The 15,428-nt window shown below is 43.2% G+C and overlaps 1 protein-coding gene across 1 annotated transcript; it reads right to left on the bottom strand.

Annotated features, from left to right (window-relative positions):
* Positions 1-2,932: 2,932 nt before the first annotated feature.
* Positions 2,933-12,650, bottom strand: KLF6 (KLF transcription factor 6). The gene is made up of 4 exons (XM_084859227.1): positions 11,873-12,650; positions 8,538-9,117; positions 5,586-5,709; positions 2,933-3,488 (listed from the first exon to the last, which is right to left on the bottom strand). The coding sequence occupies exons 1-4, from the start codon at positions 11,972-11,974 to the stop codon at positions 3,437-3,439; spliced, it is 858 nt and encodes a 285-aa protein (XP_084715353.1). The 5' UTR covers positions 11,975-12,650; the 3' UTR covers positions 2,933-3,436.
* Positions 12,651-15,428: the final 2,778 nt, after the last annotated feature.

The raw sequence follows: 15,428 nt of genomic DNA, 5'->3' as shown, positions 1-15,428 counted from the left end.
AAGTTTAATGAGAATAAGAGTTCTGGATGCCAAATCCAGATAATACATTTTCTAACAGTTTGATTCCACTGAAGGAAAAAGAAAAGAAACAGACCAGGGATGCTGATAAGAATTTTTTTTTATGTTATTCCAATAAAAAATACATTCATACAGAAATATAACAATCTTGCAAAAAACAATTTCAAATAAAATCTTGTAAAACAAATTTTTTTTACAAAAATCTTACAAAGAGATTCTTTAGATAACAGGGTGCTTCCAAAAAACAAACAAACAAAAAAAAGAAATTTCATGAATAGAAATTTTCTTCTGAAATTTCAAGCAATTTTTTTTCTTTCAGCTTGATTGAGGCTCAGTTATCACCTGAACAAAATGTACTTATTTAACCACAAAAGCAATTATTTTTTTATTGACATATGGCAGACAGCCCTCATCCAAAACAATTGATATTTCACAACTGAGAAAAGCTAATGCAAGGGAATTTTTTTTAAGATCTCTTTTTATTTTCTTTTATTAATAGGGGTTACTATGGCTAAGCAGAAGGCATTGCAAATAAGGCTAAAAAAACTCCCCTTGAACACAAATCTCCCAAACAAAAACCCTCCATAGCTGCCTTGGATGCACGTGTGAGGATTCTGATACACACATGCATAGAAAGGGGTTTCCTGGTATGTACTATAAACTGGGGAATGTTCCATGTATGAAATGGCATCTGTCATTACACCTCCAATGAATTTCCCCAAAAGCAAAAAGAACAAGGCAGCCCCTGCTTAAGTGAAGCGCCGTGTTTACATTAGAGTTCCATAGATTGCAGATAATATGATCTTCTCCTACAAGATATTTTTACTTTTTTTTTTTTAAAGAAAAAAGTGCACTTCCAAGCATATAAAAATCATAAAGCAATACAAACAGTGTGAGCCTCTGTGTTCCTTAGTATCAGATAAATTGGTGCCTAGTGTGTTTTAGAAAACTATTAATCTTCACCACCATTTCCAGGAAAAGCTGCCCAAAATAGCAAGAAATGGGCTATAGATGTGCTTTTCATGTAAATATGTCACTGTTGTCAAGGGAGGCAGTTTTTGAACAGAGGGGAAAAAAACAACCCTCACTGGCTCACCTTCTTGGGACTATTTCTAATCTCTCATAGAACTGCTTTGCATCTTGGGCTCAAAGGTTAACACCAAAAATAACAAAACCATCAGTGAGCTCATTCTTAGATCTTCCTATCTAGATAGGCTTGGAGGACAGAAATTGAGGGGTTAGATTAGATGCTGGGGTAGGGGGTGTTACTGGAATGCCCATCTTTAAATGGCCATGAAAGTAGCATATCCAGATGATCTGAAAACATCTAAATAGGCAAGTTTGGCCGGCAAAGGACTGTTGCATTTCAAACATCCTTTGCAATAGATGAAAGGCACCTGACCTTGGCTTGGATTAAAGTGCCCAGGCCTGCCCTCAGAGGGGTTCCAGCGCACCGGGTGGGCAGGGGCCACACCGCTCACGTGAATATCGGGACTTCTGGGCATGCAAAGCATTCTCCACCACCGAAGTGAAATGCAACAGCTTTCTCTTGTTAAATCTGGCAGGCCCAATCTCCTTCCCTTGGGTCTTGGCCCAAACTCTTTAGAAGTGTACAAATTAAAAAGGTTGTGAGTTTTAAGTGTTACTAACTGCCTTTCATTTGCTTTGTTAATATGAAATGCAGGAAAACGGAGAGCTCCTGATGGGCTGTGATATTTTCTAGCAAAGAACTCAATTCAATCCTTTAATTTTTTTATATATTATCTATATATTTATATATTTATAGATATACACACGCACGCACACACACAAACACACGCGCGCACACACATGGAGCTACAATTACTGTACACACAAATATACATACATTAGATATTTTCTGCCCACGGCTAACTTTTTTTTTTTTGCTTTTGTTTTTCATCAAAAAAGTCTTGCATTTTTTTTCCTGTTTTAACCAAGAGAAAGATGTGGAACTTGTGCCTTTTAAGCAAATACTTTCTTTCTTTTAACACCCCTGCACTTTTAAATATGCTTAAGAGAAACATAACATTTTGGAATACATGGTTTTATTTGCCGAGGGACCGGAATAAGGAAATGGGGTTGTGCATGGTCAAATTTTTTTTTTAAAAAACGCAAAACCTAGGGATTCTCAAGTTGGAAGAACTGGTCAGATTATTCCTGGAATTTTTAAAGTTGTACATGACAAGAATGTTTCTATACATTGAAAACCCAAACATCAGCTTATGTTCTCCCCACCTCTTCATAATATACATTTGATACAGTACAAGTGTCAGGTGACAAGAGAGCCTTAATGAAGCATACATCACCCATACCCCTGTATAAGACCCCCTACAAGAGGAGATCACTTTGCATAAGGCACCATTATTAAGGTCAACAGTGCATTAACAGCTAGAAAACCAGAAATGAGACCTCAAGGCATAAATAAAAGGGGGGAAATAGCTGCATGAGATTTTTTTTTAAAATCAGTTTCTAACCTACAGTGGTTTTATCCACGCAACAGGACAAAAAAAATATATATCCAGGTTCTGTATGTTATGTAACATTAAACCAATTGCATTGTAGCAGCTCTTAACTGGAATTGAGAAAGAGAGAGAGAAAAAAAAAACACCTGCAGTCCTGATTAAAGAATGGAAAAGCATATAGTTCCCCAGAACCATGCAATAACCTTTGTATTATAATGAAAAAGTTATAGGTTGTGTTATATTGTAAATACACAGCTTATACAATGGATTACAAATGAGCTCTGTAGCAAGTAAAACAAGCTACTTGACACATTGCACATTTAATAGCTGGACCAGACACCAAAAGCTCCTCTCACACAGGATAGGGGCCCCTCCCTCCATTTCTGGTGTCCTGACTTTCCTTCCCCTCCCTTCCTGTCCCCTCTTTCTTAAAAAAAAAAAGTGCAGACACCCCGTTCCCCCTGCCCCTTGGAAATGATTGGTGCTCACTCCATCTTGCATTATACTCCTTACATATGCATTTTTTTCCCCCCCATTCAGCCGACCTTTTCTCTTACGGTTATAAAACAACCACAAGGAACAAAACGAAAAACTGAAAAGAAATAATGTGCCTCAGCATACAGTCGCCCAGTAGATCCTCAATAACATACAGTCGTCCAATCATTAACATTCTCAGTGCACGTGCTCACGGCGGAAGGCGTGGAAGTCACTCAGAAGGTTGGGTACCAGCGGATGAGACCCACACCGTGCGGTCGCTATGCCGTTTTCTTACATGACTTGTTTAGCCCTCTGAAGACCTTCCAAGGAAGAGAGGCCCTGGAGGCAACTGGGTTAGGGTGCAAAATGGCATGCTTTGGCTGGAATACGCATCCCTTCTTTCAAGGCCGGTTGACCTCGAAGCCTCTTAGCCCACAGGATTCGATCTCTTCACCCATTCAGAGATGCCTCTTCATGTGAAGGGCCAGGTGATCAGACCTGGAGAAGCACCTGTCAAGGAAGAAGAGGGGATTGTTAAGTTAATTGTCAAATGGGCATTGACAATCACAAGTGGAATGGTGGTAGAGCATCAGGCCTGAGGGCTGCAGTGCAGCCCAGACGACACACAATATGATTTGGGAGACTGGAGCACAAGGCCCTTTGGTACTGTATTGTATCTCAGCCTCAGTACCCTTCCTGTAAAATGGAAATATCAGTCACCTTACTCATGCACATTTGTGGCCAAGGAAAATACTATAGAGCACCTTGCGACTATGCAGCATGCTACATTTATGAGCATAAGCAATATGCAGAAGTAATTCCCACAACAATCAATGTGTGTTGACCTTTGAACATAGCAAAGCATTGTTGACTAGGTGACTAGAAAGCAAAGTAGTGGGCTGATCACTCCGCCACATGGCCAGATTGCAAATTGTTGCATCACAGCAAAACATCTGAATGTAAAACGAGTGTCAGCACAGCGATTGTGATCTGATTCTTCACCAGTTGCATTTACATTTCTATCCAGCCCTTACTCCAAAGAGCTCAGAATGGCATGCTAGTGTCAACAATGATCCCGTGGGGTAGATCAGGTTGAAAGACTACAACACCCCAAAGGAGCTTCACACCTGACCAGGGATTTTAACCTCTCCAACATACTAGTCACTACAACCAACTCTTTCTGATCCCCTATCAATAACTCGCCACGACAGAAGGCTGGTGAGAATCCATCTAACTTCCAACTAAATGTAGAAGGGGTGGAGAAAAGATCACTTAGTGGAAGAACTATTCCTTAGAAAACAAAAATCGTTTTGAAGTATTGACAAAAGGTAGGGGTGGAGGAAGAGAAATAGAAGAGGAGATTGTAGGACCTTAAAGAACTGGAAAAGGTCATCAAGTCCACCTTCTTACGCCAGCGGTAGGGAACATGTCACTCTCCAAATGTTGTTGGACTGCAAAAGCCATACCTCACTATTGACTCTGCTAGTTAGGGCTGATGGTAGTTGCAGTCCAACAACATCTGGAGCGTCACATGTTCCCCAGCCCTGCTTTACATTGTCCAAGCATTCACTACATCTTAAACAACACCACTGAGAGCGAACCCAATCTTTTCTTCTAAACATTCATTCAGCTACTGAAGGATATTCAGCGAACTTCTGTCAACTTGTTCCACTGTCCTCCTGATCTCAGGGACCAGAGAAACACAGAATTTGATCTGGGAGACCTAAGAGCAAGGCACCTTGTTGCATCTCAGCCTCAGTACCTCAACAAGTTGCTCAATTATTTACCCTATTATTCAACCTGAATCCATTCCATGTAGAAGCTATCTATCTGTCTATACGGCAAACTTTAACCCACTCTAGGAGTATTTCCACTGGATTTCAAATTAGGCTGATCTGGAATAGGCAAGTGCATATGTGACTACAAGACCTGGCTTTCTCATAAGCAGATGTAGGAATTATTCACCTGATCAAAGGATTTTTATTTTTGCTGTTGGAAGATAAAACTACGCTATTGCTGATCAGCAAACTTGGATGCCTTATTTAAAAAAGAGCTCAGATGCATTGGGAGAGATGTTATGTGTGCTGAAACAGTTTGTCTAGTTTCTTTGTGAGTGAAGTGCTCAACTCAGGATTCAACTAACATGACATTAATTACACAGTGTGTCGTTGCCCCCTCTCTTGCTTTCTTAAGACTGCGGCCAGCACACACCAGGAGATGACCATTAAACATCCCAACCACAGCCATTTGCTTCCTGAAATCCCCACCACCACCATGTGAGGACTGAAAAATGAAAGTCTCAACTGAAGCCAATGGAGGCTTTCCCCCTCTTTTTAAAATCCCTGCATGGTGGTGGTGGTGGTGGGGGGATTTTGGGGCAGCAAACAGCTGGGATGGAACGTTTTTATCTCCCCCTGGTGCATGCTGGTTCTGATCCAAAATCAGGGCCACACACACTTACTCTCAAATAAGAATGCGGGCAGCTACACACTACATAATTAATGTATCATGTAGTTTGACCCTCATTGCTTCCCATGGAAGGGCTTGGGGGAGGGTGGGGGCAGGAAGGGTATACAGATTATGTAAAGGGAGTTTCCATTCACATACCTGTCACAGTGGTTACATTTAAAAGGCTTAGCTCCTGTGTGCTTTCTGAAGTGTCTGGTTAACTCGTCACTCCTTGCAAAACGCCACTCACACCCTTCCCATGAGCATCTGTAAGGCTTTTCTCCTGCAAAATAAAACATCCCAGATTATTAAATATCCGTATCTCTCTCCAACCAAAGATAAATATCGATTCATTTGTTTTGGGTTGCTGTTGTTGGGTTTTGTTTTTGCATAGGAAACAAGGCTGCTCACTTCCATTCATAACAGCATGCTAAATACTTCCGAGAATGCCGATAGAGAATTTAGATGTTTCTCAGTTGACAGTTTTGCTGCAACAGCAAAACATTAAGCTCGGCTGGAAGATGCCAGTGATGTAAGCCTTCTGAAGCACTCTGCATGCTAGGAATATTCTGTAAGTGTAATTCAGGCTTGTAAGATCACCACTTAGCTGATCACCTGGGGCGAGTAAGAATTTAGGGAAGTTTTACAAAAGTTGATTCTCTATTTCTTCTAGGCCCCTAATGACAGGTATACGTGTGGGGTGGGGGCATGGGGGGAGGTAGCAAATATTCTCATGGACTAGTAGCTTTCATGGACTTGCTAAATTAATATAAAATAACAACAAATTATATATAATCATTTTGGAAAGCAATGAGCAGTCTAACCTACAAATCAGCTAAGGCAAGCTACTTGGTTTCAAGCCTGTTTAGTTCCACTCAATGAAGAAAAGCTGTATTAAGGCCGAACGTCTAGACCAAAGGATGCCAGCCTTACTGCTAACCACTGTATGTGAAAGGCAGTAAGCTGCAACTCAAGCATTATGATTTCCCCAGGGTTTCTTTTGTTCCATTCTTTTCTCTCTTTAAAGATCTAGCGAGTTTGACAGAATCTGCCCCTGAATTGAGAAGATCTGACAGTGGATCTTTATACAGCTTTAAGAGTTACTGCTGTAAATGAGTGCCTTGTTTTTAAATCAGCAATAGACAAAGCTACCTTCTCCAGGTATACATGGGACAAAAACTCCCAGAGAGGAGGGGGGAAGGAATGGAGAATAAAACCACCTTCAGATGCATACTGGTTTTAGAATTAGCACCTTAATAGGAAAGCCAACAATTCAGGGAAGGGGAAAAAAATATTTTCTAGTCTGATATTCTGAGTAAGATTTTATGGGTTAGCTGTTGAAAACTGTGCTTCCTCTTTTCCTGGAAACTACCCGAAAAGATTTATTTTTTTTTAAGTAAGTTTCATTTCCATAGAAGAATGGGCATCTGAAAGCATCGTCTCTGCCCCTTCCTCAATTTGCCCAAGTGCTGAGCTGGGGAAACACAGTAGATATTTCTTGATTTATGCTTTCTTCTCCCTTCATATGGTGGAAAGAGCATCTTCGAAGAGCAGACCTTTAGCTCTTCCTCTCAAGATGCAGAACCTTGCTCTGCACAACTGCAAAGTGTCTCTGCACATCATCTACCCAGTCATCAAGCACTGTAGAATATTCATGCTGAAAAAGCAAGCATGCCAGCTACTTCTACTATAAAAGATTTATACAAGCCCTCCAGTGTCCATCCACCTCACATCCTTTCATGTGAAGCTTAGGGAACCCAGGTTTTGTTTTGCTTGGAAATCAAAGTTTCACAGTAGTAAAATTCTGTATGCTTAGCAGTGCAAGTGAAACCACAAGATCATAAAAGGCTTGTAGAGTTCATTGTCATCTTCACGATTATAAATGCATCTCTCAAAACATTCTTTTACTTCTGCTTAGGCACATAGAACTAGTTTGTGGCACAACCAACCAGCCACACTTCTGCTGTTTAAGAGATCCATTTCTGAATGAATGAGGAATCTGCCCGTCAGTCAAGATTAAATTCCCCATTTCTGAGGCGTTTCTCAGTTTCCTTTCTGTTGTTAAGTTTCTGTTCTCCAGTTTTTGCCTGAAGGATCCCCCCTCCCCCTTTGGAAAAGATTAAGCAATTGTGCACCTTCTCAGCCATGGGATAATTTAAAAAATAAAAATAAAAATCAGGAACCAGTCATGCTCAAGAAATAGCCTCTTCTAAGCTTTGTACAGAAGAGTTTGCAATGGGCTTATGGAGAAGAATGAGGAAGTGATGCCTTGCATTCTGGGAAACCTCAGCTAGTATTGCATCATATGGCCTTGAGCTCTTGCTCCAGAAATTGTGTAATATTATGACACTACTAGCAACAAGGGTTTTCCTAATAGTTATCACCAACCAGAGGCAGTTATACAGCTAGCCAACTTCAGATGGCTCCCTGGAATAAAGGACAGCATTTCTGCTGAAGCCATAGATCAGAGCCGGGCAACTTGTGGCTGGCCACGTTTTGGTCACCAATTCTCATCAGACCTAGCCAGCAGAGCAAATGGTGAAGGATGGTGGGAGGTGTAGGCCAAAACACCTAGAGGGCCACCCCAGCCATAGATGGAAGGGACTTGTCATTCCTGATGCCATTTCAGTGCATGAGTTCTTCTGTGGGTCATGAACAGTGTGGGGGGTGGGGAGAAGGAAAAATAAGGTGGGATGTGACAGTAGCTTGTCACATCTTAAGAGTCTAAGCCACAGGTCACAGAGATCCTTGTAAAAGAAAGTTGACTGTCAAGGCAATAGAACTAGGGAGCAAAGGAGGTTTCCTTATTTCGTTTTTTAACCTATGACGGAATTCATGAAACTTCCATGATAGCCTGGAAATCCTATCTTGTACCTAGGTACTAACTAAACCCAGACCTGCTTAGTTGCACCAGGGCTGCCACAGTTATCATGTGCCTTCAGACTATGCCCTCGTCCCTTTGTGGCGAGGAGTTCTGGAATCTGCACACGTACAGGAGCGACTCCATCTTAATTTTATATTTATACCCCACTTTTCTTTTCCAAAGCTAATATTTAGAGTACCCACAGCAAGACATGTTGTTCAATTGCAGGAGACCACAAGGTTACTCACCTGTATGGGTACGCTGATGTGCTTTCAGGTGTGAACTTTTGGTGTAAACCTTTCTGCACCCATTGAAGAGACACCTGTGAATCCGCCTCCTCCCGTCCGGAGAGGCATCGCCATTGACCGGGGTACCCTTTTCCACAGTCTTTCCACTAGTACCAGTACGAATTTTGCCTGGTGAATGCAATTCACCAGGTGCACAATTCCACGGTTGAGAAGCTGGTTCCTTGCCCAACTCAGGGGAAGAAGGTGGAGTAGAAGTGACCGATGAACTCAAGTTTCCCGTATTGGCCATGCCTAAGACATCACTCATGGGATCAGAGGTAAACTTAGTCGTAGGTGAAAGTTCCTCAGAGCTGTCTGAAGATTCACTGCTGATATCAGAATTCAAACTGTTAGTCTCTAAGCTCTGGCTACTTGTGCTGTCCTCCTTCGGAAGACACACAGCCTTCTGTTCAGATTCTTCCTTCTTCTCACGTGCCAGAATAATTTTGGTCCACAGATCCTCTTGACTGTCAAATTTTATCTCAGAGGCAGACACATAGCAAGGCTCGCTCTGCAGGTACCGTTCCAACTCTAAGCAAGTCTACAAAATAAAAATAAAATAATCATTAAAAAATATAGGTCAAAACCTATAGTGATAAACACACTGCCAAATTCAACCAGGCCACGTACCCACAAAGACGGGGTGTTTATTTCTGGTTGCTAGCCTACTTTAAAGTTACAGACTACACAACTCTTACCCTGATGACTGTTACTGTAAACAACACAATTCCCAAGCATTGGGCAAGAGTTCAAACCCAAGAGTTCAAACCTACCTACATTCTTCAGCCATGACTCCTAGTATGTTAACTAAATAGCCATCTCCTAGAAAGGAGATGTTCAATGAGTTAAGTCACACTCTTCTCAACTGGACCTTCTCCAAACATTAATTATGCCCCTCTGTCCTTACCTGAATTAATCAAGGGTTTCAAAGGAGTTTTGCAGAGGATTACCAAACTGGAGTTCCACCAAACTGACTAAGGCTATTGCTTGTGTCCTAAACTCAAGAAGCATGTGTGGCTGACAATCCAAATTTCAGAAACAAAATATCAGAATTATAACATGGTATGGGGGCGGGGAGGGGTGTATAGGGAGAAGTACAACTTCTAAGGTCCTGCTGGGAGTCCCACAATGAACAAGAACTTTATCTACTGGCCAAAAGCACAACTGAATGAGTCATCACCCTATTTCTTTCACTCCATGCCAAAGGAGACTTCCTTTTAAAATCTTGATACCTTGCCAAGAAAGTACATGGTTCAAATCTACATGCAACGGGACATGTAAAAAAAAAAAACCCTTTACTCTCCCAAAGATGAGACAAACAAGCCTCTGAGTGACACAAATCCCCCCCCGCCCACCACCACATAGAGCTTTGGACACAAGACAAGGAAGCAATGCAAGCGTTACTTTTGAGAGGTGGCAGCACATCAAGGATCAGTATATAAAGGGGCTAAAATGTGGGGTATGTTTATTTATCAGGAAATCCATCCCCACAAAATACTAGCCATCATATTTTTTTTAAACAAGATCTCTTCTTCCTCCATAGCAGTACAAAGATGACCCCCCCGAAAGAAAATGTCACATATTTCCCCCCTCTTAAATGTCAGCTTGAAGAGTTTGTCACAGTACCCTCTTAATTTACACAAACACACAGACACACTTCTCTTTTCCAATCCTATACACACTTATTGGGAGTAAGCCCCCGTAAACACAGTGGAACTTGCTTATAAGTAAACTTGCATAGGATTTGGCTGTAGATTTTTCCTTCCTTGTTAATCAAGAAGGGTGGGGGAGGACAGAGGGGAAGAAGTGGAAAAATAATGCTACCTAATCAATATTTATAGGTTTCCCTATAATTAGGCAACTGATTTGCAGCAGACTTAAAATACACACACAAAAATCCACCTTCATAAGATGCAGTGCAATACATTGATCTTATAAGGAAACAGGAAGGGAATTTATAGAAAGAGCAGGTTAAACTTTCATAACAGGGCTGATTTAAAATTCCCCCATTATGCAAATCAGCTCAAAGGGCCAGCCTGACGCTCAGAGGGTTTTTAAAATGCTTCTGAAGGCTACTGGGATTCAAGTCTGGATCTCAGCAAAAATTCCAAGATGCCTGAAGGAAACTACTTAGATCAATTTCGATCACGTACTATCTGTGCTGCCTTGGAAAAAAGAGGGGGTTGGGGGGGGCAGAATGGGGAAAGCAATTACAGAACATATAAAAGGCTGTTAACACTTTGGGTTTCAACCATCTTGATAGGTTCCTCAAGCTTTACAAATAAAACCCACACTTGATTTGATCTGGCCATACAGTTTGGTGAAAGACCAAATATTACAGCAAGGAGCCAAGGCAAGTAAACATACCCTCTTCACACACACACCCGCCCCAAATCCAAGACAATGAAAAAAAAACACAAATCTTGTCTCCAAGAAATCCTATTACTTGGGGAAGGGGAGGGGGGTTTCCATATCCATTAAAGGCAAGCAACAAGCCTCTTCTTCCAGTAGAAAGACTCAAAGCAATTATGAGAGAAAACCAAACAGGATCATTGTCATATGACTGACAACTCATGGCGGAGGCGGTGGGGGGGGGGGAGAAAAAAAAATACTTCATAAAACTAGTAAAACAGCAAGTAGCTAGATGGTGGGCAATCGTTGCACTGTCATGGAAAATTAGTACTGTAAATTTACTTTTTATAGCAAGGCAGGGAGAAGCAACTCCGCAAATGAAAAACAGTTCAGATGACAAGATCTAGTTGTAGCATTTGGATTTGCTTCCAAGGAATTTTGCCAGGAATTGGATCAAGCAAATGTGAAACACAGGACAGGACTTGGGGATTATATTATTTATTTATTTGAGATGGCAACATTTCTCTCTAGTGGTTGTTGTTTTTGTGTGTGTGTGAGAGAGAGAGAGAGAGAGAGAGAGCACACACACACACACACACACACACACGAGTGGAGGGCAAGCATTCAAAACACACCAGCCACTGTACATAAGATCTGACAGCGCCATTCAGAACAGCAACGTACTGGGAAACGGGAAACCATCATACATTCTAAAAATAAAGAAAAAAAAATAATGTTACTTATTTCAGAATAGCCAAGCACACCTGCTCAGAATCAAACCATTTTCTCCCTTTCTTTTTTAAAAAGCCCAAAATAAATAAAGAAATAAAAACAGCCTTCTAGAGGAAGCCTAAAAGGCAAGGATCTGACCCAGATCATTGTTGCTCCAAATCATACAGCCTAAAAGCAACGTCGACAAGCAAAAGAACCCCCTCCTCGTTTACCTGTTGCCAATATTCCTCCAGAGATGGCAAAGCAGAGAAGTAACCAGTGTCGTGGACAATTTGGAGTTCCTGAAAAATGCTACACATTGGGAGCACATCCATGTCCTTTTTTTTTTTTTTTTTAAGGGGGGGAAAGTTGCAGCAATAAACCCTCCACAAAGTCAATGTCCGCTTGCGACGTCTTTTCAAAAACGGTAATATAAACAACAATACAGAGATGTCTTTCGCCGCTATCGCTGCTGCTGCTGCTGCTGTCGACGGTATCGCGATGGCAGGTGATGGTGACAGAAATACGACCAGCTATTTACAAAGTCCCACTTCCTCCTCCTCCTCCTCCTCCAGAGAAAAAGGGCGACCACCAAAAAAACATTAAAAAACACACACACCAAACAAAGAGAGAAGGTATTTTTCTTAAATTAAAAAAAAAAAGCACCCTGTCTCTAGCTATATATTAAATCCCTGTTCGGTATTTCAGATGAAGACAGCTCGTTTTAGAAGGATAATATATAAAAAGCAAAGTTTCATGCAAAGTTCAATTGCACAGCAATATGTAGATGGTTTATTAGGGCTCTTTGCAAAGCCTCCCCAAGGCTGCTGGTCCTGTTTTCCGCTCCTGGGCTCTCTCGAGGTGATACTCGCTCAGAAAGCTACTCAATATTTGCAAACACTGAGATGACTGCGAATGCAGCCCCCTGCAAAACTTCCCTATTCAAAGCTCCTCTTGGCCAGCCCTCCTCCTCTTCCTACTCCCTCCTCCTCTTCCTACTCCCTCCTCCTCTTTGCCCCCCTCCCTTCTGCTCCGAGCCCCACTCGCCCCGCCCCCTTCACTCCGCTCCTCTCCCCCCTTCCCTCCGCCACCTCGTGATCCCATTACGCCGGCTCCGAAGGCTGCCCAATCTCCAACAACAAACTCGTTACACCGCGTTCCAATGATGTCAGAGCCGCCCAATGGCCGCGCGCGGCGCATCTCGGCCCCTCCTGGCGTGACCGAACCTCTCCGTGACGCCTCCCCGGATTGGGCCGATTCGAAATTCGACCCGTCCTGATTGGCCGTGCGCGCGGCAGGCTATTTTTAGAAGGGTATATAATGCTGGAAGCCTGTTTTAGAGAAGCGACTCTGGGCGAGCGGGGGGGAAGCGCCTGCTTGTTGTTTGCCGGCGCGAGCGGGGGGGGGGGGGAGAGCGAGTAGGAGAAGCTGCAGTGCTGCAGATGGGCGTGGAGGGCGCTGCTGAGCCGCGCAAGGAAGAGCAGTTGAGTTGTTGTGTTAAGCGATCATTTTGCCTTGCAAGGAGCTTTTTTTTTTTTAATTATTTTTTTTCTTCTTTTAAGCAAGCGGCGGGGGGCTCCTTACACGTGGGCAGGAGGAAAGAGGACCTTTTCTTGACGTGCATCTTCTCCCGTGCACTCCTTCCCATGCACACAGCCTGGCATGGCAGCCAAGTAGCTCGTTCCTTTATGCTGCTTCCTTTTTCTTGCTTCTCTCTCGCGTCGCTCGTTCGATCTCCCTGTTGGATCGTAAGGCTTGCTATCGGATTGCCCCGCCGCTACCCTACCCCCGTTCGTTTTACCCGGCCTTGTCGCCGACATTGGTTTCTTGCGTTTTGCTGGGGTTGGTTCACATGCTGGACGTGCATTTTAACCCCAGCAGCCGATGAAGTATGTTGGCCATGCACGTTTTTATTAATTGAGCTATTTATGGCTTGAACTTACCAGTCCTTGTTTCGGAACCTCGTGGAAAATAACTGTGTGTATGTGTATACACACACACGGAATCAGTCGCCCTCAATCCTGTGCTCCAGATGTTTTGGGCTCCTAACTCCCATCATCCCCAGCTGCTGTAGCCAGTGGTCAGGAACGCTGAGAATTGTAGTCCCAAATATCTGGAGGGCACCAGGTTGGGGAAGGCTGCATTAAATACAGCCTCATTTTATATATATACTCAGTTTTAACCATCAAACGGGTCCCTCTTCTCCCATGCATACAAGTCCTGCTTTTAAAATAGGCTCTTGCTATGACTTTGGAGGAGCACCTTCTGGGAAAGGAAGGTTCAAACATGTAAACTTGCAAAGCAGCTGCCCAGAGTACCTTTGTATTAGGGTTGCTGGCTCACAGCCCAGAGATTTTTAAATTCTCCAGTGTATAACACTTTCTGACACACACACACCCCGCCGCCCTTGCTTCATTTCCTAGCCTGCTATGGGCACAATTGGAGTCCTGATGCATTAGCAGAGGAGTTAAAACAGGAGAATGTTGGATGAAGACAATGACTACATCTCATTGCGTTGCACTGCATTGTTGGACAAAGTGTGGCTAATGGGTGACCAGCCAGATGGGCGATTAATGAATTAATTAAATAAACAAATAAAGGGTTGCACTGTGGAACCTACTGCACATTCTATGGTAGGTCTTGATGATCATGATGCACCGGAGGGAAGGAAGAAAGGCAGTGCATTGTAATGGTTAGAGTGTTAGGCCAGGACTGGGAGACCCAGGCTCAAGTCAGCACTCAGGGCTGGATCTAGTCTTAGTCACACTTAACCTATTGAAATCAGTAGGACTTAAGGTGGTCGTAATTAAGTCTCGCTGATTTCAGTGGGTCTACGCTGCGTATGATAATGTCCGGAACCAGCTCTCAGCCATGAAGCTCGCTGGGTGACTTTGGGCCAGTCACCTCTCTCAGCCGAACCTAACTTCAAGGGTTGTGAGGATAACATGGGCAGGCATGCATAGACCCATGTATGTTGCTTTCAGCCTCTGGAGAACAGGAGGCATACAACTGTAAAAAGAGTCTCCCAGGCAGAGCCAGAGCTCGCAGGAGTCATTCTATCTTGATCCACTGCTAACAGGCATGCTGCTGCTGACACTACTACGTCAGGCTCCCTTTTCTGGCACTCCCCTGATGAGTCCCAGGTGGCGGCCCACCATTATAATGGCCCACAATGCTGTGTGGAAATGGAACATGTGGTGGAAGAGAAAAGCAACTGCTGACATGGGAGGTGGAACATGAGACGAACCCCTCAAATTTGGAACCAGCTCCAAGGCGTCAGGACATCACAGGGGTGCGGAGCATATCAGCCCTAGATCTGAATTCCATTCCAGAGAAGCTGGGGGGGGGGGTTGCATTCCAGTCGTGGGCAGAGCCAAAAAATACCAGCACAATTTACCTTAAACCTCCGAGCGCCAGCAACTAAGCCTTAGGAGAGGCATTTCAACCTTTTGGAATGGAGAAACAACTGCGTGAGAGCCAAGAAACCACCAAATGATTGCTGGTTGGAAGGAAAGGGTCATGGCCTTTTGGAGACCCCTGGAGGGGGCTGTATTGGGACTCTAGGTCCGAGGTTCTGTGTCCCTATCATAGGCTGTGGTCTCTACCTTGATTTGTGACCTTAACACCTTGGGTGGTCTATCTCCCTTGAAAAATAAGCTACTGGTATGGTATCCCCACAGCAGCAGCCTCAGGAATATCCAAAGGAAAAAAAAAATGCTATTATGTGAGGTGATTTGGTTATGGAAATGTCTGCCTGTTTGCCGCAACAGCTATAACTTCCTGCAGCGA

The sequence above is a fragment of the Heloderma suspectum genome, chromosome 5, assembly GCF_057233095.1.
Source record: "Heloderma suspectum isolate Gila_16-S chromosome 5, 16-S_ref, whole genome shotgun sequence".
In the NCBI taxonomy this organism is placed as follows: domain Eukaryota; kingdom Metazoa; phylum Chordata; class Lepidosauria; order Squamata; family Helodermatidae; genus Heloderma; species Heloderma suspectum.
The sequence above is the reverse complement of the archived record's forward strand: the minus strand, read 5'-3'. Positions and strand labels throughout refer to the sequence as shown.